Source organism: Struthio camelus, chromosome 6, assembly GCF_040807025.1.
Source record: "Struthio camelus isolate bStrCam1 chromosome 6, bStrCam1.hap1, whole genome shotgun sequence".
NCBI classification, from domain to species: Eukaryota; Metazoa; Chordata; class Aves; order Struthioniformes; family Struthionidae; genus Struthio; species Struthio camelus.
Window position 1 is genome coordinate 37133525 of NC_090947.1, and position 27961 is coordinate 37161485.

General features: G+C 39.9%; 1 protein-coding gene across 3 annotated transcripts in view; it reads right to left on the minus strand.

The window, feature by feature from the left end:
- The window catches only part of DPP10 (dipeptidyl peptidase like 10), a 552866-nt gene that overhangs the window by 223827 nt on the left and 301078 nt on the right, over positions 1 to 27961 (minus strand). For all 3 annotated transcript variants that reach the window (XM_068949176.1, XM_068949174.1, XM_068949175.1), the window contains exon 2: positions 5289 to 5403. In XM_068949176.1, the coding sequence (XP_068805277.1) occupies positions 5289 to 5313 (25 nt within the window). In that variant the 5' untranslated portion in view covers positions 5314 to 5403. The remainder of the gene's footprint in view (positions 1 to 5288; positions 5404 to 27961) is intronic.

Consider the following 27961-nt stretch of genomic DNA (forward strand, 5'->3'; position numbering starts at 1 on the left):
TGTTCGCAATCCCGAAAGGACTCCCCTTCTCACCTCTCCTGAGGCTCTGCTTCCATTTATTACGACCCTTCATATCCTGCCAGTTTGCCAACTATCAATCAAGCTCACACAAGCTGTTATTTTGCAAAAAATTGTCCTCCTGAAGACATTTTAGTTTTTCTTTTTGTATTAACTATTTCAGTAAAATTCCCTAGAACTGTGCATTGGAGGGATATCAGAAAAGAAAGGCACATCTGCTTTGTTCTTCTGTCTTACAAGTCACAGCCTGCCGGGTAGTCTTGAAATAAACTGGATTTTAAAATAACTTTTTAATTTGTAGTTAGCATCTGCAAGCTGAAAAAAGGGCATCTCCAAGCAACTTTGCTATACATTTGAAGAGTAATTTTTTTCTAACGCTAATCCATTACCAGAGTAGAATCGTGTTTGTGATCTTTGACACCAGCTTTCTACTCTGTCAATATCACATATTGTATTATTTTTGAGCAAAACATTGATTTGACAGCAAAAGAATCTAAAATAGTACTTTTAGTTTGCATATAGCAAGACGAATTTCCTAACATGTTAGCTCTCAAAGCACTGTAATGGGTGAATCTTTCTTGAGCATAAGAACAAATTGGTAAGCACTCTACTTTTAAACACTGCCTTTTTCTGCTTTATGTTTATTATCACATTACAAAATAGTCTCTCTTTCATTTCCATTTAAAAATTTATTGCATTATTCCTTGAAGGAATCATACTTCAAATGTCCTCACACTATTTCATGGGTTTCTATATTTCAATCTGAAGTTATATAAATTATGCATAGAAAAGGAACAGAGACTACAAGAGAGAAACAAAATCAGATGTTAAAAACTAATGGCTATACTTCCTAATTGTACTTTAAATGAACAGCTTAACAGTTCAACAACTGATGCACGTTTATTCAAAACAACAAATGAGTTTGTATTAAGCAAACTAGAAGACTACAAAAGCAGAAATTAATAGTCTCATTACTTTTCATGAGTTTATAGGATATTATTTTTGGATATGAGTAGTTAAATATATTCCAAACCCCTCAAAATTTACTTTCCAACTTTGCAAATAAAACTAATAATTATGTGGTACAGCATATGATTAACTCAGACTCCTTACTGGACTTTCTTAGGGGGCAGGAGGAGAGGCTAACAGTAGAAACTGGGATAAAAGCTTGATGTTTAATGTCTGAAAAGTGGAAAAACATCAGTAGTTAACTGAGTGTAAGCTACTGGGAATTATTATAATCTTTATCATGTTTGTATGAGAAAGGAAAAACAAGTTTTGATAGTCTACTGCGTTCTATCAAGTTGTTTGCTAATTTCCAGTGATTACACAGAGCCTAAGCAGTTTTAAACAAAAACTTCAAATCTTGTCGATAATAAATATCTACTTCAGTAAAAATCATCACTGGTTCCCTTTCTATTAATTTAAAAAGGGACATGAGACACACTGTGAGGGGGTGAGTCCCAACCCTGTTCTGAACAAAACATTCATCCATTGGACACAATCCAAATGGATCCTCTTCCTGGAGCTCCATTTTATTCAAAGCAATTTCACAAAAAGCATTTTCTGTCAGTTTGGCCGACCTAAAAGTTCCCTAAGGAATTTTTCTGCAAAGCTGTCCATTTTCTTTGCATCAAGAGAGAGCAAAATTGACTATGTTTTGCTGCATAGTTCACATGCCGCCCTGCTCAACAGTAATTACCATACATCAGCATGCACGGCTTAAATGCTGACAGCAATACATATATATATATATATATATATATATATATCAGTAAAGGAGTCCCATGTATAGAGTTAGAATCTGCTGGGCCTCTCCAAAGTGTAAGTTAACCTGAAGTGAGAACTACTGTCACCCCCAAAGAGAGCAGTCCTAAACGCTGAGGCAAAATAGCTGCACCAAAATGGCAACTCTTAAGCTCTTCTTAGGTCGTTTTTAACATAGATGCTTTTGCTTTCAGTTTTACTGCCAAGGTATTTTCTGCTTTTATTCTTTCTTCTTGAACACTCTTCCCATAATCATCTCCAGATCTTACACACACACACAAAAAAAAAAAAAAATCACTGGATTCGTAATTTATATCCTGGAAGGATAGACAGGCTCCTTCGCTGAAACCCCAAGCTCTTCCACACTCCACTCCTTTACTGCCTCCAGCAAGAGGTAATCTCATTTGTTGCTGTCCTCCTGCCCTTCACTTTATCAATACATTCACCTAATTGTGTAGAAAAGTGGTGGGGACACTTGTCCGCAAGCCTCCTACAACACAGAGTATCCAATTGGATTTGGTGGATGCAAATTTTTTTTTTTTTTTTTTTAAGACCTCCCTCAACCCACACAGAGAGCTGCTGAGCCCCAGCAAGAGGGACTGGGTTGAGAGGACATTCAAACTCTCCCACTGATCCATCATTCGACTGAAATGGTCTTTTCCATTTCTCCATCGCTATGTTGACAATAGTAATTCCTCTGCAAAGCTCCTGAATATTAGCACAGATGATAAGCAATATATAGGGGACCAAAATACTACTGCTGTTGCTACTGCTTACTAGGATCACAACCATAATCGTGACACAAATATTTTATTTCATATCAATAAAGCTACATCCCCTACTTCAAAATAGTTCTTAAGTAGTGTTGTATATTCAAGATACAATTCATGTGATAATGAGAAAAAAAACAGTAAAAATAGACATCAAGAATTTCTATTTAGCTTTAACATTGCTTGTATCTTTAACAGAAGCAACTGAAAAGAAAGCCTCTTTGAAGACTTTTGCATATAACTTGCACAGAAGTTTTTTGTTGTAAAAGCTTCTCATACAAAAGCGTTGATGCCTTATTAGAACAGCCAAGAAAGTTGTTGCTCAAAGTTGAAGAAGTCCAATGGCACTGTTAAAGTGTACATGGACCCCAGTTTTATATACCCTGTTGTCTAAAATGGAATAAAATAATTGTAAGCAAAAGTGATTATTTCTGTTGGACTTAGCATTAATAAATACATTTTTGCCTTCATATAACTTCCATTAAAATGCTTTATAAAGACTGATTAAGCTCCGGCCACCACCTGTAAGTGTCAAAATTCCCACTAAAAAATAAAAGCAGCATGATGCACAGTGCTTAAGGGAATTGATGTGAAGTCTAAAAAGCACCCGTCAGCAGAGACGGAACTAAACGGGGAAACAAACTCCCGATGCTCAAAACAGTAATATTGGAAATGAAAAGTAATGCACTCTGAACTACCCCAAGGAGACATACGACATAACTCTCACTACTGCATTGACCATCTTAATTCATATCTGCCATGTTTTGAGAAGAATCTGCAAAAACAAAAATGTTTTAAACAATTGATTTGGAGCACCCTAGCACCAATAGCCAGTTTCCAAACCTATGAGACTGTCTCTGACTTTTCTTCTCTCCTTGAAGACTAGACATCATAACTTCAGCTGCAGTGCTTCGCACCCACCAAAAAACCAGCAGAGCATTAGAATATTTTCTTTCAAAAGTCTATTAATCAATCATGAAAGCGAAGGGGAAAGAGCACTGACTAGGATCACAGATAGGTGAAGTAGATATCCTACAGTATACCCCCCAAAACCTTACTGCTCAACCTGCAAAAAGCCCTAGTTTTACAGATGTAGATCACTTTTGAAAAAAGTGCTCTTAATTATACCAAACTCTTCATTCTCTTTTGGATACCTTAGAGCATCTGAGCTGACAGAACTAGTTTTCACTTGCAGGACTTGAACTCAAATGTAGGTCCCAGCTTACATAAGAGTTTCAAAGCAAGCTCTCTGGATTTTGCAGCAGCCCCAGAGATATTTTAATTAACCGAGCTTTTTTAGCATATTAAAAAAAAAATTAACATTTCTCTGGGTTGTTTATTCTTTTTTACACAAGTGCCTTCAAGGACTTCAATTTCCGTTTTTCCATCATTAATAATGGTATCTAGATACAAGAGCCAGAACTGATGTTCATTATTGTCAATTCCAGCATAATGCTTCTGAGATTTTACAAGCCTTAAAACCAAAGGAATCTCTCCTTGAAAAGAACAATAGCCTTCTGTCTCAAAGTGCACGGTGCATGCCACCATTTGCCCTCACATTTGTCTTTTATAACCCCCTGGAGAAACTCCTGTACACTGAGACTGGAGCAGCACAATTTTATTTTTATCAAAATCTTCTAAGTGGAAATAAGCAAATAATCATTTCTTTATCATTCCCTGGGTAGCACCATGCATATGTAGCAGATATTTCTGCAAAACAGGGGAAGCAGAGAAGTCTGTAGTATGCCTACAGACTCTCTACTCCGACAGTAAACTTTCTGGTCCTTTTCCATTCATTCCCAGCACCTTCCTTCCAGGGCACTGGTAAGCCATTACTGCACTTTCTCACGCACAGACCCACCCAGCTTCCCTTGGTGATTCTGTCTGGTGGCCAGATAATTTGGAACTGTTGTTTGCCTAAAAAACACTTCAGTTGCCCTTTTGGTTTATATAGACTAGGCATTTGCGTGGCAGAACATTTGCAGACCAGTACTTATTACCTAGATATACCATTCCAATCAGGTACTTTTCATTACAACTTTAAATCTGACAAGAAGAAATCAAATAAATATTCATTTTACAGCTTGTGCAGCGTTTCCTTCTCTCAGGTTTCTAGATGTAGTTAAATGGTTGCTGCCCCAGCAATAAAATCTTTGGAAAAATCATGCAGATCAAATTTATTAGAATAAAGAAAGCATTAGGCATAATTAATTTTCTATGTGCAATTGCTTTTTTTCCATTAACTGCCCACTTTTTTTTGGGGGGGAGGGGGATTGAACTGTTAAAAAGTTTCCTCTCTCTTTGCTTTTGAGAGAAAGAAAAGAAAAGAAGCTTGCACATGTATGTATGGAAGATATATGCTTCCAGTTCACCAAGAAGTTTCATTCTCCATATTAGATTTATATGACACATGGCCTTCTCTTAGCTCAACACCGAATCTGAAATTACGCTGGGAGACAAAAATCTTAAACTCAACTCTCACGTGCTGAGGCTAACAAGGACTGCTTGCAGCCATCTCAAGGACGGCACAAGCCTTGGGACCTACTGCTAAAGCCAAATACTTGTGCTCCACGAGGCCTCCGGTAACTCTGAGTCACTACGGGCACCAAATTTATAGTAGCCAGAAGTTAAAAATGCTTAAGGGCAAGAGATATTTTCACATTTATATGTCATTTTAATGACTGCATCATGAATCATATACCCTCAGTAAGATAAAATAAAGAAGTAGGTTACCTGGGGTTAAAAGAATGACAGACATAGTGATGAGTGAACAAACAACTAGAATCACCAGCAGCGCAATAGCAATTCCCTTCCAGTTCCTCTGCGGAGGGCTGTTACTTCCAAGTTCCTACAGGAATGGAAAAGAATAAAATAAAAGGAAAAGACCATGTTTCACAATCATATATTTCTAGAAGTATTATCGACAGAAAAAGTGCTCTGTGCATACTTATAATCACAGCATGGGAGCCGAGCACCATCCCACCCCTCACAGTAGCTCACGTTGTCATCCAAAGGTGCATGATTCTTACACCTTTTAATACAGATGCCTTTTTTTTTTTTTAAAGTATACATGAAATTTGATTGTCTTTTAGGGAAATGAAAAGGAGCTTATACAAGCTGTCCAAAATATGACTAGTGTTAAAATGTGCTGAACATAAACTTCAGGACAACATCAACTAGCAATTTACATGATAATTATAGAAATGAAACATAGCAATTTACTGTAATTCCACCTAAAGTGGTATGGACCATAAAGGTTTAAATACACATCCTTTTTAATGTACGCTATTAAACTTATTTGTAATAGAAAACATTTACAAAACTGCCTGAGGCTCAAAATACTCCACACTAAACCAAACAGCTCTTCTTTCTCCATACAGCAGTTCAACTGTAAACTGCTCCCCTACTACTCATAAAAAATAAACCGTAGCTTATAACAAATGCTAACCAAGTGCTTCTGCAGCTACTAATATACTTAAACGGATACTCTCTGTACGTACATGTTTAACTCCTATTAACACTAGTCAGATGAGATTTAGGTTTGTCAACAGTAGCGATGCATTGCTTCTATTCTTAGCATAATGTTAGACCAAAGCACCACCCAAGCATCTAACAACTTAACAGAATTAGAAAAGCAGTAAGAGAGCTGTTTCAGAAGAACTTAACTTTCTCTCACAGGAAAACAAATTTTTTCTATCTCCATCTGGCACGCGTGAGTGCTTCTCTGCCACAATTATCCACACCTTTATCATCCCAAAATTAAATTGCTGTGACATTACGAGAAAAAAGCGTGGGTCTTTACCGAAGATGCAGTTGTAGCCTACTTACAAAGTTGAGTTATGCTATACAAGCGCTACACGGTCTGCAGAAGCTTCCCCTAAGCGCCAGGTAAACACGGGATGTGGTTCCCCCATACATGCCCTGTCTTGAAGATACGGCTGCAGAAGAGCCAGTCTCCCCTGCTGCAGGACCTACTGCCATGGTGCATCAGCACAGCCAGGTACAGGAGGGACTCGCCAAGAAAGACGAGAGATTATTTAGACTCACTCCTATTTGCTCCAGGGATCCCGGGTTGGTTAATCTTGTAAGTACACAGCAAAGACGCTCTTTGATCACTCGCCTTTCTGAAGGCCGAGCGGATGGAGGCCGGGGCAGCTCTGCGACGGGCAGCCCTTTCAAGCCTCAGGTGCTTTATCCCATGGTGAGGGCTAAGATACAGGAAGGCACCTCCAGCTATGCTGTGTAAGCTTTCAAAGACATACCTTTCCACATACAGATTATTTCGTTTGGGTTTTCTGAACAGTAAATGGGTGAGAAATGAAGCTGCTCTGACTGCTGAGCTTCTTTGGCAATGACAAACAGGAGAGAAAGGCAGCTGAGAGCAGCCAACAGCACCCACCCGAGACAGCCCCCGAGCTCACACCTTCTCCCACCTCACACACAGAAGGGCAGGCTATTCTACACTCTTCCAGGTCAAACAAGCTCCTACCATGCATTTAAAGTCTGTAAGAGGAAATAACCACATTTGCATGTTTTCTGAACTGACAGACATCACTGCTCCAGGATACGTACCCAGAACAGCACACAGACCAGGCAGCAAGTGAGGGAAACACCTTTCTCCTGGCCTTATGAGAAAGCCTGCACTGCCTGTCTGCTGAGTCTGCAGAGCCAACTAAAAGCCCTCACATCCTTTTTTTCCCCCCCCCTCCTTTTTTTGCTTGCCCTTATCCAGTTATTTCTGCCTGTAGAGGATGTTCCCTTTCCTTGGCTCTGTTTTTCACAACCTCATCCTCTCACCCTCCCTAGCCCTGGCTGCACTTCCTCCCAGGCTTTTAGCCTCACCAGGGACACACAGCAGCAGCAGCAGTCTGTCCATCCACTTAAACCCTAGGCCACAGCTGGTCTGGGTAGAGTCACCTCTTTCACCTGACTGGCATTAACCTTCCCCTCCCCACAGCTGAAGGGCAACTGGGGCTTAACGGCAAGTGGCTCCCGGTCAGCCTGGCAGCTTCTCAGCCCCTTCCCGCCTTGAGGATGTAGCAAACAGCAATTGTACTTCTTTTTTACTATTATACAAATCTCCCCTTTGATACTGATGGAATTGTAGGTACTAAATGCTGTTCAATTACAACCTATAAAAAGAAAATGTTGAGGACAGCGCAATACTAGCGGACAGCCTGTTTAGGACTAAATTCCAGCACGCCCAGCATTCCTGGGCATTAGGATACAGCTGTACAGAAGAAGCCTGATTAGCCTTAACTAGTATTGCTGTAGCACCAATCAAAGCAATCCTCCACACCCCCACAGATCAGTCTAACCCAAGTAGACATCCCAGCCCGGCACCTCTGATGCCTTTATTTTGTTTCTAAAGTTCAGGACTCCCATTCTCCATAGGCAAGAGAAAAAGTAAAACAGGCTAAGAAGCAACTCCTGGCACCCTGTGTCCTTTCTCTACCCACTCACCCCCTGCTTCCAAAAGCTCCTGCAGTCCTGTCTGCCTCCCTGATTGTCTCCAGCTCTTTCTGATTCCCTCTCACCTTGTTAAATACTACTCAGCACCCTAATTTCCTGACTAGCCATAAAGACCTGGGTCAGCTCCCCCTTTTTGTGTTCCTTAGGATATGAGGATTGCATGGGTTAATTCTTTCTGGACAGTCCTGGCCCTACTGACCAAGCCCGGGTCATCTTTTCATAACAATACAAAACTTCCATGTCCTGCATACAAACTGGGATCTACTCACTTATTTTTACATGAGTAAGAATTCTTTTGATGTTAAATAACACAGTCTAAGAAAATAAGGACTTAATCTGAACATAATGGCATAAGCTTCATTCAAATGACATTTAACAGAGTGCAATTGTAACAGAGGGACCAGTGGTTCATATAAGCGAGTTATGGCAAGAAAACAGTAGCCATGCTCAGCGAATCATGAAATCCCATTCCAAAGGACTGGCTTAAAGGCAAGACAACTTGATGAATGTTCTCTGCACCGAAGCCTCTAAAAATTGTACCAGGTTCCCATTATTCAGAAGGTTCTCCTCTACAGAAATGAATATTGTTCTGTTGCTAAAAATAAAACCCTTATTCTAAACACTACCACAAATTTTTACAAGGGAAAGGCCAAACAGACGTATCTAACGTAGAACGCACACGGCTTACTGGTACCCCTGGTGAGAAAGAAGGGGGCTTCTAGCTAGCTGAAAACTTTGAAGACTGGCATAAAAAGGACTGCTCTCTGACTAAGCAGAAAGTACTTGGTTTTAATAATTAGATGGAATTCATGAGGTGTTCCAATTTATTAGAAGTTATTTAGAAGGTCATGAAGAAGTTTTGATATCGGGTGACAACATTTTGGTAAGACATTGGTGAGATCAATATACACTAACACAAAAGATTTGCTAAAACAGTAGAAAAAATACTATAACGTGAATTATTAATATGATCAATATCAAGGATATCTTCAATGAGTTTTCTCGACATCAACCAATACAACTCTGGGAGTACATCCCACTAAGTTTTAAAATAGACTAAGTTGCTATGCTTCAAAAATAAAGTATTTTCAGCCTAGCACTGCTTTACAACATGGTCATAAACAAAAGGCAGTTAAATGGATTTTTAGACCGTGTATCATCGCCAAAGCAGAAGTCATCATTTTGAGTATGACAAGGCTAGAGATATTCAAGAGGAAGCATCACAAAAAGCTGTATGATGCAAAGCTCCTGACATCAGAAAGTTTTCCCATAACTAACTGCTAACTGGCACATAATAGCAGTGAACATGCAGATGGAGATTTAAGGATGCAATCTTCTAAACAGGCTGTTATTTTAAAGTGGTTTGAAAAAATATCAACTTTTGAAGAGGGTGTTTTATATATAATACTACTATAATGCTATTATAGATTTTACAATCTAACTCAAATGAATCAGAAAATGGCTGCTCACACCGTAATACAATTGCAAGTATTCTCATTATTTAAAGTACCTTTTTCTACGAACCATTTAATTGCATTGTTGCCAAACACAATCCTTAAGCAATATATATTTCTGAATGTAATTTGTGATCGAGTCGCACGCTACTAAAACCCAGCCACAAAGACAAAAATCCATTACAGTGAATGAAAAAAAAAAAAAAACAGTGCCCAGGAAAAAAAAAATACTATGCCAACATTATAGGACCTAGTGCTTTTGGCCACCAATCCCTCCCAAATGCTAAAGACCACATTTTACTATTAGTTTTAAATCACTGTCATCAGTGAACTTAATGTATGTAACCAAAGGGAGGTTTTAGCCTAAGAGCCCAAGGATTACGTAACACGGCTGAACTTACATCAGTAAGAAAGCTGAATTAACCTTACAGAACCGCTAAATATTTTAACTTCAGCTGCTGAGCTGTGGTGTAAGAGACAGAGCCGAGCGCAGCAGGGGACACGGGGCGGTGAGGCGGCCTTCGGGGAGGCTGCTGAGAAGAAAAGGGACCGTCGCGTGCCTGTGAGACCGGCTGACTGCAGCCAGCCCGCCGTGCATAAGATCAAGTCAGAAGAAAAGTCACTTTAAACGTTACATCACACTAACCCAGGAGAGAGAAATCTGCTCTCTCTGCAGCACCAAAGAGGTGGAACGTTTTTAAAAATTTACCCTCCGCGCAAGGTTTAGGCCTTGGGCTGCTGAACTGCAGACGTTGCCTAGACAGAAGCTAATCACGGAAGTTTTTCTGGGCGGATTTGTGACAGGCAGAGCCGACACTCGTGCAGGACTTCAGCGTAACGCCGTGGACGAGACTGGGTGAAGGCAGAGCGGGGCCGGCAGCAGGCAGGCCGCCGCGGGGCCCGCGGCCGAGGGGCGCCGCCGGAGCCAAGGCATCTGGCTTTGCAAGAGAAGCGGGGATCGCCCCTCTCGAGCGGATTCCCCAAAGGGAAACGGCACAGCTTGCTGTCAGCCTGGTTTTATGGAAAGAGGTAGGTATTGCATGGCATTACAGAAGTTTCGCAGCAAGCGTTTCAGCAAGGCCAAGAAAGAGCAGCGCGTTTCTGGCGCGCGCGGTCCCAGCCGGCGTGCAGACTCAGGATGCCAATAATCCCCCTTGGCAAATTCCGGCGGACTGATGTAACCACACCAAACCTTTACAACGGTGACCTAAAGAAGAGCTAAGACTAAAATCCCCAGAGCCTGGACAGGACACAGATGACAGGCTGAGGCTGTCACAGGAGAACGTGAGTCATTTCAACCCTTCAGTATCCCTCCAGGCTAAATCCCACTTGCCACGGCGAAACAGGATAGCCCAGAGGACAACGCTGGATAACATAATCCTGAAAATAGACACAGCAAATATAAATCAAATATGCTGAGGCTCTTTCTCTCCCCTTTACTTGACTGCTTTCTATATATACAGATATACCCCCTCCCAAACACAATTTACGGACTGATGAACTGATTCACTATAAGAATGAAGATCCTTTAAGCCCCAGCAGGTTGCGGCTTTGAATTTCGGAAACCACGGCATGAAACCTCATCCAACAGTGACAAGGGGTTGTTCTCTGTTTTGGAATGAAATACGGAGTCTGACATGGATGTTTCATTTTGCAAATGAAAAGCTACACAGTTACCACCACCATGTACTACGCTTCAGACCACTTCAATCTAACAAGAAGATATAACCCAGGGTCCTATTGCAATAGAAATAGTAACAGGCAACTAATTTCCATTAAATTCAATTCATATAGAGATATTTTGTTACCATTGGACACACAAATGTAAATGCTTATAATTTAAGAGAGCTGTTTTCTTTTGAGTAGCATTGAGAATAGAGATTTGGGGAAAAGAATCCTTTAAAATTAACAGATATATTGCCCTATGCAGGGAAAAAAAAAAAAAAAAAAGCTCAAATATTTTCACCTCAATAAACTTACACTTCTTCTTGTGAGCACCATAACCAGAAAAAAAATCACCCGTTCCTTCCCAAAGCTTATCAAGCTGCACAGCTTTACTGTTAATCAATGAGGATAAAATGCCTTTAAGATATAATTTTTCTAACAAGCGCGCGTGCAACTGAGGCAACAAATGACAGAAAATATTGCCTTAACATGCTGAATTAATAAGTCACTCTTTTGAATCATTTTAATAGTATTTTCCTGATTTCTTGGAAAACTTTTTTATGTAAACCACAACATAGCGTATCTTCCTCTAGGACGGTAATAACGACGGCAGCAGGGAACTGCCGGGTGGAAGCAAGTCGTGCTGAAGGGCACTGGCAGGAGACTGGGGCCTGAAGAGTGCCTCTCCCAGGCTTTTCCAGATGAGGTTAAGTTAGATAAAACCTAGCAATCCCTTTCGGAGAAGGAATGAAAAATAATCTTTTGCAGATACGCTAACCCTTCCCGAGCGCTGGAGTTTAACTAAACCACTTTTTCTCACAGAACTACCTACTCATGCGATCACAGACCTAAACTCTATGAACCTAACAGCAATGCTGAACAGCTAGTTGCTAAATGGCGAGATGATCTAAATATAGAAAATATGCTTATATCTACAAAATTACAAATCAGAATGTCACCAAGTTTAACTATGTCTGCTGTGTTTATGGGTGCAGATCAAAACTAAAGCTGAGACTCTGCCATTAGTTCTTCAGTCCTGAGCGAGCTCTCCCAGGGTTACATGCTCAGTGGTACAAAGATGCTGATGGGCATTGTGTTTACCCCTAGACTGCAGGTATTTGAAGCAAAAAACGCACCAGCACAGAACTGCAGCAGTACTTGCTGGCTGCTTGGCTGTATGCTGTGAGACGCTAAGGGCAGACACAGGCTCTGGGTTAGAGCAGACGGGGTTACGGTGATGTAAGATTTCTCACTGTAGTTTCTGCCAGCATAGCATCTTTGGAAGCCTTGAATGAATTGTCTTTTTCGTGGGTGCTTTGCTTTTTTTTTTTTTTTTTTAAACTGTTTCTATGCTGTCACCAGGACAAAACCTTCAAAGGAAAGCTCTGAGAAGAATCACAGCCTTCTCCGATTTGGGGAAGAACTTCTGGGGCAAAGCGCAGCAGGCGAGGAAAAGCAAACGTGATCTGCTTTGCCAGCAGGAATGAGTCTCACTCTGTAGCTTAGACGCAATCATGACAATAACACTTAATGACTCCTCCAGCACCCACTTCATTAAATACTACCATTTGCATTCCTTAAACATGAAGAAAAGGTGATAAACATAAAAAGACAAACATGTTCTTGCTGTATCTCAGGTGTTTTAAAACACCCGAGACCCTGGATACTTATAATAAAGAGTTCAGTCTTTCTAGAGTTTTTTCTAGAGTTCTTTATTTAGCTGCTCCTGCAACCAGCACTAAATACTACCTGCCTTGATTTTTCAGTATACTACATGCAGGAAAATTACCATAGCCAGCATTTCAAATTTGTGATTAAATGATTGCATCTATTCCTTCCCAGCTGTTTTTGAGTAATCCCGTAGCCTAGATTTCAAGAGAGACTGAAAAACAGATCCACAAAGTGGCACACGATAGTTACAATCCATTTGCCTAAGTACTATCATTTTCAAACCCCATGCCCCCTTTACAATTCACCATGTTATAAGATCCTATTGCTGCAGTTCTTCTCTGAATGCTGATGGTCATACAATTATTTCCCCAGTCAATATCTTTATTCATCCAAACAGCGGCGCTTTCTTCCAGAGTCATTGTGAAATGCCACCTTCACAAGAATCCATCATTCTCTGTCAGCTTTTGGACAACTGAGAAAGAGAGCAGCTTGTTAGCAATTACCTGCTTAGAACAGGTGTGGGATTTGGACATGGGAACAATTTGTCTTCATATCATTGTTTCTCTAAGTTTGTCCTGGCAAGAGAAACCTCTCTTTGCTGAGCCAAACTTAAAAAAAAAAAAAAACCTCAAAAATCAAAAGAAAAATAATACTCTTCCCTGCCTCAGTAGAAATAAACTAAAAGAACAAATGTGCACATGTAAGTCATTTTGAGTATTAATCAATTGCCCACACTGCTTATGTATTTTCTAAACCTGGCAAAACATTTTGTGCTTTTTCCAGCATGGATTCTTTTTGTTCTAACCTGCTATGTTTTCCTCCCAGAACCGCAAGCAACCATTCAGGAGCTCCATGATATTTCAGAAGAGCTATGTCAACACCTTTAGTTCTGATTACTCACAAAAATGACCAGAGAAATTTCTGGACGCTAATGCAGAATGGCCAACATTAAGAATGCATTTCACATTTTCAACTCTCTTTGCAGTCAACCTTGTAACATTTATTCAAACACAGTGAACTAGCTATAGTACTAGACAAACAAAGTAAAGCAAAACTTTTAAACCCTCTTATCAAAATCACTGTTCAAGATCTAGTCACAGTAGGCGAGTTGAAAGTTTTGGTTATTACTTTTATATATATGAGAAATGCAAAAATAGGGACAAAATGGGGAACTGTATCAGCACAATGAATCAAAGCAGTATGGTACATGCACAAGTCAGAATCACTAAGACACTACAACTTGTGACTATCCGCTTTTTTTGGGGGGGGAGGGGGTGGAGGGGAGAGAACACAAGAATATTCACATTCCCAGAGCAGAAAAGCATATGGAAAAAAAAATATCAAGCTTCATATTGCACAATATCACAAAATGTGTAAAACAGGTTCCACAGGTCACAGAAGATAGTGCCATTAGGAGTGTTGAGTAGTTGGAGCAGGGGGAAGTTGGATAAAATAACAACGGATGACAAAACTCATTTAAATTTAAAATAAAATCATGTCAAGAGGGGGAGAAAAGCTACATCAGGCAAGAGAAATTGTTTGTCTTTTGGGAGCTGAGTTGAATATAACACATTTCTGTGAACAGGTATAATCCCACATTGAGTTATTGCTGCATCAAGGTCAACTCTGTTGAGGCTCACTACTTTGAAGAAGTGCTCCTTTTTCATCCTGGGTTCACAGTTTTCTACGCTTTGTTTCTAACAAAGTTTTAGAAGGAGAAATATTACTGTATTTCCAGCCTAGCAGAAATACTTGGAGAGCTAAGGAGAATCACAATGTTCTGGCAAGATCTGAGTAAGTATCTTGAGACTATCAAAAGTACTTACAAACATGAAAGCTACTTACAGCCACAGACCAGGTTCTTCTAAAGATCCTAAGCAGAACAGCTACTAAACAAGGGGTTTATAAAATACATCCGCTTGCAACCGTACTCATGCCATTTCCTCTGAAAATCTCACCTCTGGGCAGCTGGTTGCCACGAGCAGTCACACACCCTCCTGATGGGCTGAGGCCCATTGCTAGCACGGGGGTGACACCAGCTTTTGTTCTGTCTCCTTGTCGGACCACAGCTCCTATATTCATGCTATGCTATGCTTCTCCCCTACACACACACAGACATGCGTCTCATCTTGAAGCTAATGAGATTTTTATCTAAGTAAAAAAAAAAAAAAAACACCTCTGTATCTTAAAGACAGCCTACAAGAATACAGAAGAGGAGAACAAGTGGCTCATTTCCAGCGAGCCCATGCCTCATTAGTATCTACAGGAAATCAACAATTCATTTGCCGCAATTTAAGAAAATTCTTATTGTATTAAAGAAAGTAATGCCATGAACAGAAAAGGAAGACAAAGCAGCAGGCACAAAGATGATTTTACTGCAGGTGACTATGATGTAAAGGAACACTTGCACAGTCTTTTATGGCTACAAAGGTATTTTCTCAAACTCCTATTGATCCAAACTTTAATGAAATGTCACAAGACAGCAACATATTTCTTCCATTGCTATTGATTATGTTGAAGAAAAATCAACCAATCATGTAAAATAAGGTATCATTAAAAAGAGATATATAAAAACTAATGAACACAGGCTACACGTGTTGCATACCTACAGATGTTTCAACAGGTATAACATAGTTTTTTGCTAGAATTTGCCCTTTTCATCATCCAGAAACTGAAATGTACTTTCCCTGATTTGCTGTGGAAAAAAATTGCTTTTTAATGTGTTTTTATTTCTTAGTTATATATGCAAGGTCCTATAATAGCGGGCTTTTAAATCTGACACAGTCAATTTTGGCATTAATCAGGGGATCTGTCTGACAGCATAACATTACGTTCCACTAAAGGTTAGAAAAACAGGAAAGGTTACTATACCACAGTAATGTGACATTAAGTCAAAGTCAGGTTTATGCCACATCATTTTACAATTTGAACTGAAGACAGTGCCTCTGTATATAATGGTATAACACGGAGCTATGCACTGGAGTGTAACTCCAAATTAAGACTATCACCAAACCTGAAGAACCAAAACTTCGGGAGTTTCTGCAGTTCTTATTGTTCAGGTGTTTATAATATGCTTAATTTTATGCCATTCAATAGTCCCTTGAGAATAGATGAGACAAAAACGTTTTGGAGACCAGTCATGTTAAATCAGGAGTTGTCAAAATACTGAACCAATTTGTACAAGTTATTTTGCAAATTTCCCCCAATATTTTTCTACTTGTTTTCCAATACCCCAGAGGTATTTTCAAATAAAACAAGTAATTTACATCCAAGTGTGCCTTAACAGCCCTTTGTGTGTGTGTGTGTGCATGTATATCAACATACATATACATTATTATTTACATATATGCATATGTTGTTCAAGGCAATATTACTGTAAATAGATTAAAATGTAAATAAGCCAAAGAGTGTCAGTACCAGAAAAGGGAACACGGTAATCTGTGCTGTTAAGGAGACCTAAGGTAGCAGGAAGATAGATGAGTTTCCTAAGGTCATGTGGGAATGGCAAACCAGCATCTCTTTATATAAATATTTGTGAATAAAACTGTAACAGACTAAATTCTTTGGCCAGCGTCACTAGACTCTGATTAGGAGTTTATCATTTACTTTTCCACAGTCCTCTTCATCATTAAGTTACTCGCTTTTCAGAAAAATTGAATTTTATGAGATACAGAGGAATATTATGCTTCATCAGAAATACAAGTAATGTGTTTCTCCTGTATATTGTTAGGGGAAGAAGACTAGATAGATTTGCAAATTAGATACCTACAACCATGCTGTTTAAAGGAAAAAAAAAAAGGAAAACAAAAAAGACTAATATATGTATTAACCTCGCAGAACTAAGATCACAGTTCATTTAAAAGAAACCCAAGCCCTGACAGCACTACATGACTAAATTACATTTTTCAGACACACCCCCACACACGTAGCCTACAAAGAGGCATTTGTAGACAGAGTATGGGTCACCAAATCTTCTCCTTACATATACTCTACTCATTTAAAAAGGAAAGACAGCTCTAGGAGAAAAAAGAAATTATCAGGAATTTCTTGGCTGTTTTACAGGGTTCATTGACTTCAACAGTACACTGCAGGATACTGTGAAAATCCAGCTTCACACTCTTCTACTTTCATGGCCAACACTATATAAAACCTTTTAAAGGCCTCTTTAGCCATTACATTTCACAGGGGAACGTGAGCAACCCAATAATTCAGTACAACCCGATTGATTTAAGGGTAACGGGGATGCTTCGCAGCGGGGCAGAGGCAGAGCACACCTCCTCACGGGGTTCAGAGCCAGCGCTGTCCCTCCCGAGGCGTCAGGGCAGTCCTGGCATGCCTAGAGCAAGCTTCACTAAAGGAAATGGAGAAAACGAATTCAGATGTTTAAAATATTATTTTTTGGCTCAACTAGAGTCAGTTGGACTCTCACAACGCTCTCCTGCATCTGTGCTTGCGTCCCGAACCACACGCACACGCAGTCTTCGGTTCCCCTTCCACGGGATCACACTGCAGCCACCCCGAACACAACACGCAGCTGCAGTCTCTCCTAAACAGAAAGTGGATTAAGAGTCAAGATGCCCCCGTTGCCTGTATTTTCCAGATGCTGCTTTTACTGCAAGCCATATAAATGAGTAGATACAGGAAGGTCCGCTCAAACAAATCTTAGACCTTCTGAGAAACAACTCAATGAACCTTTGGTCATGAGGATAAAGTATCGCTCGTGATCTGACTCTTGGTTAAAGCTCCTACTGCTGCAATAGCTGGGAAGTTTCAGTCCTACAAGGGGTCTCCAGAACACAACACGTTCAGACCTGGTATTTTGTGGAATCAACAGAGAGAAAGCAGGACGGAAAAGATAATTAGGGGATGGCTGAGAAATGAGCACGGTATTACTCTACATGGAGTTCCTACTTTGCACCATCGAGCTGTGCGTTGAAATGCTGTGGCATGGCAGCAAGAACAACAAACTGTATTGCTGCAGTTAGTGGAAGGGTGCCCAAAGCCTTCAGTGGCTCCGGGTTAGGTAGTATTATTTCAAGCAGTATCAAATCACAGTGGTTGAGTTATGTCTCACTGCTAATTTAACCCAAGAAGTTTATGTCTGTGCAGTACACACACACGCACGCAGAGCAATATCCCACCTGAGCCTCACCACATATTTTGGGGGAAAATAAAAACGTCAACAACAACAATGTATGTGATTAGAACTGGCAAAACTTAAAATACAAACCAGTAATTACTGTAGCAATCACAGCTTCCTTTGAAGTGTACAGTTATTTTTTAGACAATGTTACATATAATGCAACATACACATTTCTCACTGACCCTTGCAAACGCCACCGCTGGCAGGAACATAACCTTTTCTAAAAAACACCCCTGTGTAGCAATCACAGTACTCTAAAGACATATCTGTTGAAAACAATCTCTCAAATGAGAAAGACAAACAGCAAACAGAGCAGGTCTAGAAGTTTTTTTGTAAAATCCTCCTAACAGTAAGCATTGCGATTAAAAAGGAGACTGGGCAGTACTAAACGAAGAACATTTTTAGAGGCTCTGCCATTTTCTTAACAAGAATGATAGATAGTGTCGTGAAAGGCAGCGATATTGCCAGACTTCCCATGCCTGCCTTAATACTTGCACTAATAAAGGCGAGAACGTATCACTGGGCATCTTACAAGTTTTGGCAGAAATCCATCAAACTAGGAGTTTTGCCTACGGGCAAGAAGTGAATGGCATTGTTAATCTTCTGCAGACTGAAATCTTCTTCCTAGCTAATATACCTGGGCCTCACAACATATAAGACAGAGATGATTTTTTTTTTAATGTACCATAGATATTTGATTTAGGTTTCTTGCCATTTTGAGAGGTAAGAATATATAATCAGAAGTTTGTTAAACAATTCCAGAGAAAGAAGACCAACATCTTACCAATGCAGAGGTGGCTACTTGGCTGTTGGCAGAGTTGTTACACTGAATTGGATAGAAAGTGCAAAATAGTCTTGTCATTGAGTTTTCCATTAATGCACTGAAGGTAATTTGCTGTCTATGGATTCAGTACTCACAACAGATATTCAGCTCAAAATCTCTCCTTGGCTCTGAGCTTTAACATTAGAGCCAAATAATTCCTTCAGATCTACTTTAACAATTCCCACTGAAATCTCCGAAAGTTTTAGATGAGCACAGGAAAGGACAATATTTGACTCAAATAAAGGAGCTGAGCTACAAGACAGAAGTCTCTGGGTTTTTTTTATTATCATCACAAATTTTACAAGACTTTTTTTAGTATACATAAGTTATAAAGGAAATGGATTATTGGGATACTTACACTATGACATCCAGATTAATATATAAGAAATGCAAAATTTATTTCTTCTTCCTAAAGGCTGATACTTGTCAGAAGTTGCTTACTTTTTATGGACACATAATCTGAATAGTTTATTAAATAAGCTACAGAAGAAGATTGTTTCCAGATTCATGCTAAAGATTAGCAAAAATGGGTTCTCACAGGTGATCTTGAATGTTCATAACATATAGAAGACTTTTTAGAGTAGAAAAAGATAAAAACAAAACAAACAAACCACCCACAGAACTGGCTGTGGATGTTCTTCCCATGTAAGTGGCAACGATTACCAGACATCTTTTCAAGTAAGTGGAAACCTGCCAAGAATTATTTTTAAGCTAACTCACAGTGTATCACAAGTGCTGCTGTAGTGAATATCTGACTTCTGCAGAATTTTTTTCCATATTTTCTGCTTATTTTAGACCTGTGGGGTTTCTTCCTGTTTTTCACAGCTCATAATATCATCAGCTCCTTATTCCCTGCTGTGTAACTGAATAATTCTTTATAACCTTGTCTCCGTTGTGTAAAATTTTTATTAACTTTTCTGGGGGCAGCTATACTACAATTGATGAGGTTACAACTTTAGATGTTCCTAGAGGGTCAACTTTTTGAAAAATAGCAAAATTAGCTCAAAGACATTAGATCCTTGAAGCTGACCTGACATACCAAGTGATGACGTAAACGGCTGGCAACATCATGCCGGACCAATGATTTCTGGCTGCGGCGCCCGCTCAGGGAAGCCAGTCCTCAACAGGAGCATCTAGAAGGATGCAGCCAAACCCCCTCGCCCCTCTACCGGATGCATAAGATTGAGAACAGATCTCATCTGTTCTTAAAGACTACTCGTCTACGACAGAATCATCTTGCAAAACAGCATATTTTAATCGTGTAATGTTCCAGCATGACACAGGAAAAGAAACTGAGGCAATGCACCTTGCAGGAAAAGTTTTTAATGTTTCTAATTCAGTATAATACTAACTACCGATCTCGCTTGCTGATGCTATTCTTAATTAAAATATATCAAAATGGCTGCATGTCACAATTTGTTGGAACGCAGTAAGCTGGAGCAATTTTTATAACGATCATTTTTCTGACCTAGCAAAACAGTTGTTCTTGGTAATTATTCCATTATTTCCACTAGGAGAGGAGCAGATATATATACTGTATTACAATTATATAAAGTATTAAATAAAACAATCTGAAAGCATACTGTACACAAGATTTTGCAACAAAATTAAACCAGGACCTTTTGACTTTGTATTTTTACAACCTGCATACTTTTACCCTGCCTAGTGATCAGCAGTATTAACAACTTACTCCAAGCAAAAAGCCAGATTGTTCTTTAAGAAATGAAAAAACTGAGCTTAAAAAAAAATACAGCTGAAAACATCCATGAAAATAATGAAGAGTCTTGCAAAACAGAGTGGCACCAGCAGTAACTCTACATGTCAGCTTCTGAAACAAACAGCTACTAAAAATACGTGCGTTAACTATTTTGGGTGCCTTTACCAAAGAGGCAACCAAAAACTGCAGTTCCCCCAAAAGCTGTCTGTACACAAGTCAGCATGTACCAACAGCTGTGCCTCCCTCCCGCTTACCCTCCTCTCCCTCGATGCATCTATGCCAACAGTGACTGCCCTGCAAGACACTGCAGTAAGAACGCTTTATTTGCTGTTTTCTGTGCATTCCCAGAGGTTATTAGTTGCACGTTTAGGCAATCCTGCACAGCGAAAGATGAAAGAAAACCTTGGTACTTTTGTCAAGTAATTTATTTTAAGACTGCACCTTCAGATATTTTAAGCAGAGCAAGCTAGAAAAGGGCATAAACTCTTAAAGGAGGAGACCGGGAATTTGCCATACCGTAATTACTGCATTAACGGGGAGGCTACAAAGAAAAGGAAAACATATTATTCCGATTACAAGTCAAGCTGGCGTTGCAGGACAAAGGAGAAGCAGCAAATCAATGCTTTACCAGCCGCTGCTTCACCAGGGAGGGCCCACAAACAGCACCCAGCACCTCCCTCCCCGGCCGTGCACGAAGGCTGCGAATTTGAGCCCTCCCAGCTGAGGGTGCAGTCAGTTGCGCGCTGAGGGCAGCCAAGCTCGTTTGCGGGCTCCGCCAGCTAATTAGGCATGTGAATGGAAGGAGCCACGGGTAGGGCGGATCGTGCTCGAAACGTAGGCGAGTGCCTCTGAAAACGCCCCTCGGATAGGCACACCGAGCGGCGACGAGGAACTTGCCGTCTCCGACAAGCAGCCCACGGAGCCGGGGGCACCACCGCTCTCCTAGCGTTGCCAGAGGACTTCACTTCCTCCAGTAAATATAAATGACAACAAGGCCGCTATCATCTCACAGCAGAATATCTCCCTGGCCCATAATTATCCAGATACCTTTGACTGATCCGCCCGTTAACGACAGCTAAATGAAGGGCAGACCCAGACATTGCCAGGTATCACTACCGCATACATGTATATTTAACGCAGTAGTACCCAAAACGTCAGCTACTCTCTCTTCCCTTCAGTTTGTTTTATGTTCTGCCAAACCACCCCAATTGCCAAAACTGAAGTACTCTCTCAGCTACAACAGGGGCTCTGCCCCGACCGGACTGTCATATACCACGTCCCAGAGACCATGCAAGGGCAGAGGAAAACAAAACGTTACTCAGAGACAGTATGAAAACTTTCCATTAGAGAAACTACATGCTCCTCTCAGCCTGAAGACCAAGCTTCAAATGCGACTACATAGTGCACTGCCACTATTCTTCTTCATTTACAGGTCTTCTCTTTCCTTTCAGTTGTCAGCTCTGTGCGTGTGAGTGTGTGTGTATATGCATGCATAGATAGACAAATACAGATATTCAAACAGGAATCATGGGTTTGTTATACCAAAACAAAAAGTCTTGTAAGATAAAACAGGGAAGTTCAGAAATTCAAAGTTTTCTATCTGGATGCCTAAAGTTTCATATAAACATATTAGTTAGCATAGTTATCTTACGGCAATCAGAAAACCTCAGTAGGCTTAGTTGCCTTAATAGGTAACTTAGAAACAAGAATAAGGCAAGATGATACAAATATCTTAATATTGGGGATAGACAGAAGTCTTCAGTAGATTGAGAACAGCAGCATTCTTGCAGTGTAATTCAGAGTATTACAAGATTTTTGTTTGAATAACGAGTCCTCGTCCATTTAAGAATAAAACGAATGGAGTAAAATTCATCAGACAGTATTCCGAGCACTTCATTTCCTAAAAAGTCCTTACGATATTTTTCTCTTTTTTTATTGCACTCTGGAAGAAATCACCAGGTTTGAAGGACTGAGGAAAACCAAAACCCTCGTCTACTCAGCCATTCACAAATGAGATGTTAAAAATGACCACCTGAGGCTGCAATTACTTCCAGCACTTCTTTAAAAAATCTTGGATTTATACTATCTGCCTTGCTGCTCTACAACATATTAGCCAAATTCAGTCTTCAGGTATAGCTACTCGAACCTTTTGAACTTAGTCACTACTTTTTGAAGCTTTTGCTTCAAATTGCTGATATCCTCATTAGCATTCAGCTGAACAGGAAAATCATCTTCCTTAATCTGTTTTTGAAAACTTCAAGTACAATTAGAGAATTGTTGCTGTAATAACTGCTTGAATTTTGATTCCTCTTCCCATTTAGCCCATTATTCTGCACTCTTACTCTCATTTTTGTTACCCCTAATACAGACAGAGCTTAAATTACCTCCACTTCCTTGAAAGCTCTCCACTCCCTCATTTTCATCTTTGCACATTTTGCAGACACTATATAACTCTTATCATTTCCCTTCCACTATTCTCATTTTCTCTACATTACAGTTTTACTATCTACAAGTAGTCCTGTTATCTCTAGTGACCATTAAAAATAGGAAACATAAAACCAAATCATACTGCTTTATCAAAAGTTTGTGGTAATAAGAATAATTTCTAACCATTTCTAACATTTTGGATCATGCATAAGCGCTTAAGGTAAGTTTTAAGTAAAAATCATATTTATGAGCAATATTGTGTTACCAAGTTAATTCATAGTCAAATGACTGTACTTTACCAAAAATCTTTAAAAGTCATATTGGAACATCATTTTGATGATCTTTAAAGTTACAATGCCTATGAGTCTGCTCAAACTGTTTCAACTGCAACAGTGGAGAGAGGCAAAGCTGACTATTATCTCTTTAATTACTGAAAATGTTACCACAACTTAAAAAAGGAGGTCCACCAGTTAAGTTCATACTGATGTGTCTGTAATGATTACTGGGTGCTAGAATCCTAGGACTAATCCGAGGAATTCATATATAAGCTTCAGTATTATCTGCATTTCTACAACAATTTTAGCATACAGCGCACAATGCAAAGAGAGTTTACATCCTCTCCAAATACCTGCTAATCTGCAGGATTTAATGCTACAGTATTTATTAGCTCACATCAAAATGGATTTGTCAAAAATAAGTAGCACTGCCAATCAAACAACATCCGCACAAGTTATTTGCTGTCCTACAACAAAATCATATCTGAACGACACTTCTTCCTTTTGAGATAAAACAGTATTTTTAAACGAAAGCAGCACGTTACCTGCATTTGCAGTATTTTCAAGAAAATGCTATATAATATTAATACTTCACTGATAGACAGTGAACATCTGAGTACCTAAAAAACAGCAGAAGAAACCTGGAAGGACAGTGATACTTCGACACCTCCATATAGCAACAAGTGGTACTTTAGAACAACAGAAAATAAAATGAATAATTACCGATTATAAAAAATTAAATAATCAACCGTCAATCAGCCATCACTCAGCTGCCGTGGGGACAAATTAAAAGTATAAAACATACCTAAATGCAAGCCACTCATTTTAAAAATGCAGTGAATTTTGATGATGCTTTTTATTGCCATTTTTCAGGTTTGGGTACGGACTCCACTCTAACCCATCACTGTAACTTGAGCTTTTATAGATTTATTTTGAATTTGATTTTTGAGAAGTATAAGAAAACAGAATTCCATTGTTATGGCAGTTATGAGTTAGAGGAGCGTGAGAAAAATTACGCTTTTCTCTAAAATAGGTTTTAAAGTTTGAGGTTTAAGAATTCAATCCTCCCCCCACCCCGCCAAAAGGTCAAAAAACTAGAGCTTTCACAGAAACTTCAGAGTTGCTTCACTTTAGAATCATCAAAGAGGAAGTAAAACAATTCATGTTTACAAACTGTCAACTCTAGTTTTGTGGTTTTTGAATGCTTTGCGTTAATAATTTTGAGTGTTTACCCTTCAATTGTATTTGGCTTGTCTATAGTTTGTAAGGGCTCATTCATTATGAATGGCTCACGTAAAAACAAGGACTTCAGACCTGATCTGAAGTCCTCAACAGTCTCTCAGGGTCAGGCTTTTAATGGCACCTATATTAAGTCGTTTCAATGCAATGGAGATGACTTAATTTACCTTAGTACAAATAGTCTCACTTAAATTCTAATCAAGTTAAAGTACTACAAAAAGCACTGCATTATAACTTCTCTGTACTTTAATATTCCCTCCTAGCAAATGCAAACCTACTCTACATCGCATGGACACTCCTTCAAAAACTAAAAAAGAAAAGTAAACGTAAGTATTAGTTAAAAATAGTTTATGAACTGACGGATTTCTGTATTCATTGTCCCAGGGCGTAACTGGAGTAAACCTTCTACTTGGCCAAATCACTCCTTCTTTCCAAAGCTCAGCTGAGAAACACATCAGGATCCGCGATTCTGCACATCCGGAAATGAGTCATTAAAATCGCAGCGCAGAAAGCCTAGCTGAGGCAGTGATGGACACAGCAACGGCACGCCACTGTTTAAGTGGAAAGCCCACAGGACCCCAAAAGCAGCCGGGGAGAGCCGTGCGGCCAAGAGAGATGAAGAAAGGGTTCATTCGTCCCAAAGACGGGCTCCTAAGAAGAACGGCAGTGTACTTCAGGACTGAAAAGTGCCTTCCCTCAGCGGGAATCCTCAGGAAAGGGGGGGGTTATCCAAATACCACATTTCTTCCATCAGAGGAAGTATGTTTTGCTGTTGCAGCGAATCTTATTTAATGGGCATATAAATACTGTTTACACATCAAAGGTAAATATCTATTGTAAGCTGCTGGGGGAAAAAAAAACCTTAGAACCACAGTGTTAAGGTATTTAAAGAAGGTATTTAAAGGTACTTGAAGAAGTTTAGAAAAGGACTTTAGAAAGGATGCCATTTTGCCGAAAGACTTGACCTCAGAGTTTCAATGTATATAGCATTTTTTGCTCAGCAAGCATTTTTTGAGGCAAAAACCCAATTGTAGAGAGTCTACTTTTTTTAGAATGATGCTTCTACCTCTTATATAAGAATTTATAGTGTACAGGGACCGTGCTTTAGGTATGATAATTATACTTTGATGGAATGGTTGGAGGCACTCTCAACCTACTTGGTTGGGATTTCTCTAACTCCATAAAGGAAAAAGTATCAGAGTTGCTTCTTTCAATACATTTACACTAGCAAGGCCATTTCAAGGATGAAATCTAATTATAATTTTGACATAGTTTTACCTTCAAAACTAAACATGAAAGTAATAATATAATACGCCTCACTTCCCTTGCCTATTTTTTCTATTTTAATTTTCTAATTTTAATGAACAAAGGCACTCCAGAAGAGGATCCATTATACATAAAAACAGACTTCAGTCTTCAAATATGACCTTTTAATTAAAATATAACAGATCATTTAAAAAAATTATTTCAGCAGTTAAGAACTCTGAAAATACAATTCTCTTAAAACTCTAGGAAGAGAAAAGTAACGGCCAAAGCTAAGGACACGCTGCAAAGCGCGTGCCGAAGCGATGCCGCAGCAGGCACGTGGAAAAGCAGCTGCAAAAGGGAGCGGCGGAGGGCAGGTCACCAGCGCCTTGTCCCGCACCCACGGACGAGGCCGTGCCAGCCTCCAGCCAGTGAGGAAATTTGTGTTCATTTCTCTCAAGGGGTGGAAAGTCACATTGCCAAACGTGCCTCCTACTCCCAGATATTCCACTGACCTCTTTTAAAAAAAACTCACACTTCAAATGCAAACACAGCAACAGGACCCCCAACAAACCCAGAATATCATCTTTAAAAGGGCCAACTGCAAGCACTGAAACTCTCTGCAATGGAAATATAATGACATACAGGTGGATCCGTAGCAAAACATCAGTCTATTCCTATTACATCACTGAAAAACGACATTACTGTGCTTTAAGTGCTGAAGGAAGTGCAATAAACTGATAATATGATTGCACTGGAACCAGGAAGAAATCTAAAGTCAATCTTCAACATAGCCTACACCAGCGTATGTAAGAGGCATGCTCCTCATTCAAGGAGCATGCCTTAAATTGCAACAAGTGTTTTGGGTTTTACACACTTCTAAATACATCATTGTTACTTGCCGGTGGTATAATGAGTAACAAATGATTTAAGTGAGAATCAAAGCTGCTATGAGAGCAAGTCAAACAGATGTTCAGCTAATACAGAGCAGCAAGGAGGCAAATCGGCTAGGGCCGTAGCCCTAGATTTTGGTTCAAAGTCAAAATTGTTAGAGTGACCTTTTCCAAAAGGCAGATCAGCCTGAGATGCTGGGAGGAGCTGTTAGGTAATAAGAAAGGGATCCTAGTGTGAATGGAAACAGTTCTGGGGAACAACCACGCGGGTTTGGGGTTTTGGGGGGAGAAGGGGTGTTTAATAAACCATCTCACACAAAGAACAACACGGCAGGATACGACAGAAAGAACAAGCGAGAAAAACGATACGTAACAGATAACCGTCTGGCTTGAGGGAGGACCCAGCTAGGACAGCGTCAGACTTTGTCCCAGTGGAAAGTCTCGAGAGCGCAACCGCAGGAGGAGAAGCGTTGAAGGTCCTCTCCGAGCACCCACGTGGGGCACCGGAGCCGGCCAGCTGCAGGACCCACGCGGCACCGACCACCCGTGAGAAAGCTGAGGCACCTGCTGCTGGCAGCTCTGGAAATGACAGTTTCCTCCGACGAGCTTCCCTGGGGCAGTTTGTTTCTGCACTCCTCCCGACATCGAGCACTATTTAACAGGAACAGACAAAATGGGGCAGCAACTGTAGAAACGAGTAATCAGCAGTGCTCCTTTTCCGCCATTAAACTCCCAGCATACGGAGCCAGGTGACTGGATGGGAAAGGGGGAAACTGTGCTTTTCTAGTAGAGGGTGAGGAGCACACCCTGTACCTCCTGAGCGCTCCTGCAGAAGTTTACACACCAGCAGCTCATGTTATTGATTTTTTTTTGAAATGAGGCCATTTGCACTGTCTGCACACAGACTACTACACCATTTTAAATCTAAACCAATGTATGTACGAATCAGTTTACCAGAAAGAATGATCCTTCATCTTCCTCAACAGCTTCTGCTGGAGGAAGATCTCTTTTTTCTTTTGCAGAAGAGGAGCCAGTTCCTAATCAGAAATGCTCTTCTACAGCTAAGCCAGTAAAATTCTCTACCTCATACCACAGGACAGCGCATATCACTGAAAAGAGCGTAATAAAATTCAGCTCTCTCAAACCTTCCTCCCCTTAAGAAAGATCCTTTTATAAACTTTTTAACTTCAGTTCTACAAAAGATACAATTACTCATTTGCCACATGTCCATCATGACTATCTTTCCTGAACAGACATTTTTTCTCCTTTAGTTCTTATCTAAAAGATATTTTTTCTCCCACTGTTGATGAGAGAGATAGATAATGCCCACCTTTTTATTAAAAATGTTACGTGAACGGGCACAAATTACTTCCCAAACAGTG